The sequence below is a fragment of the Sphaeroforma arctica genome (genome assembly GCF_001186125.1).
Source record: "Sphaeroforma arctica JP610 unplaced genomic scaffold supercont1.9224, whole genome shotgun sequence".
Classification (NCBI taxonomy): Eukaryota; class Ichthyosporea; order Ichthyophonida; genus Sphaeroforma; species Sphaeroforma arctica.
In genome coordinates this window covers 1-1,107 of record NW_014031334.1, presented here as the reverse complement: position 1 = coordinate 1,107, position 1,107 = coordinate 1, and the positions used below count along the sequence as shown (strand labels likewise).

General features: G+C 37.9%; 1 protein-coding gene across 1 annotated transcript; it reads right to left on the bottom strand.

Annotated features, from left to right (window-relative positions):
* Positions 1 to 90: 90 nt before the first annotated feature.
* SARC_16915 (hypothetical protein) lies at positions 91 to 276 on the bottom strand (the record flags this gene model as incomplete). The annotated part of the gene is made up of 1 exon (XM_014288983.1): positions 91 to 276. A coding segment is annotated over one exon (186 nt), but the record flags the coding sequence as incomplete, so codon positions are not given.
* Between the last annotated feature and the right edge of the window lie 831 nt (positions 277 to 1,107).

Genomic DNA, 1,107 nt, shown 5'->3' with positions numbered 1-1,107 from the left:
GCGAGGTTTCACTTGCGGGTCTCTCAGAAGAGTCTAATATGTACTGATCCTCCCTTCTTATACAAAAGCTCGACATCGTCCTAGAAGACTTTACTTACCTTCATCTATGAAGGTAAGATCAGATAAGAACACCCCCAAATATGGTAGTATAGGCTCACTGGCGGCGGACTTTGAGGCCGGGAGTGCGATAGCAGTTCGGTACTTAAGGAAATTGCCTTTGCTGTTCATAAGCTCGCTCATCTCAGAGTAGTCTTGTACCAGCCGTGCGGGGAGAGCCTATTTATAGATAGTTATAAATAGAACAGTATAAATATATTACTCATTAATAGAACAGTATTGATATAGTACTCTGTGGAGAGAGTCTATTTATAAAATGTTATAAATAGAACAGTTTAAATATATTACACATAAATAGAACAGTATTGATATAGTACTCTGTGGAGAAGGTCTATTTATATAATGTCATAAACAGAATAGTATTAATATATTACTCATAAACGAACAGTATTAATATATTGCTCATAAACGAACAAGCACATAGTTAAAATGCCACACAACCATAGATACTGTTAACTAACATATGCTATTAACTATGCAACCTAACTATTAACTAAGATACTCACATACATGCACATATACTATGTTAACTAACATACGCAACACAACCATTAACTAAGATAGTCACATACATCCACATATACTATGTTAACTAACATACGCAACACAACCATTAACTAAGATAGTCACATACATCCACATATACTATGTTAACTAACATATGCTACTAAGTATGAAACACAACTATTCACTAAGAAAGATACTCGCATACATCCACATATACGTCCACTGACAGCAGACAACATTCTTCACTACAACAGCAACCACAGTCCATTCATCACAGAGGTATCAACCTATACACTTGGGTTTAGGGGTTTTCGGGTTTAGGACCCTAATACACATATCCCTTACCTTCCAGGTGCGTTTAAGACGGGACACGCCTGCGCTATTGAGTACAGACATTATAGCCACTGTGGTGTGGAAGTCCTTGATACTGGCGCTCTCCTTGGCGGTTAGAATCCCTGGGAGTATCGAGCAGTTGGGTTTAGG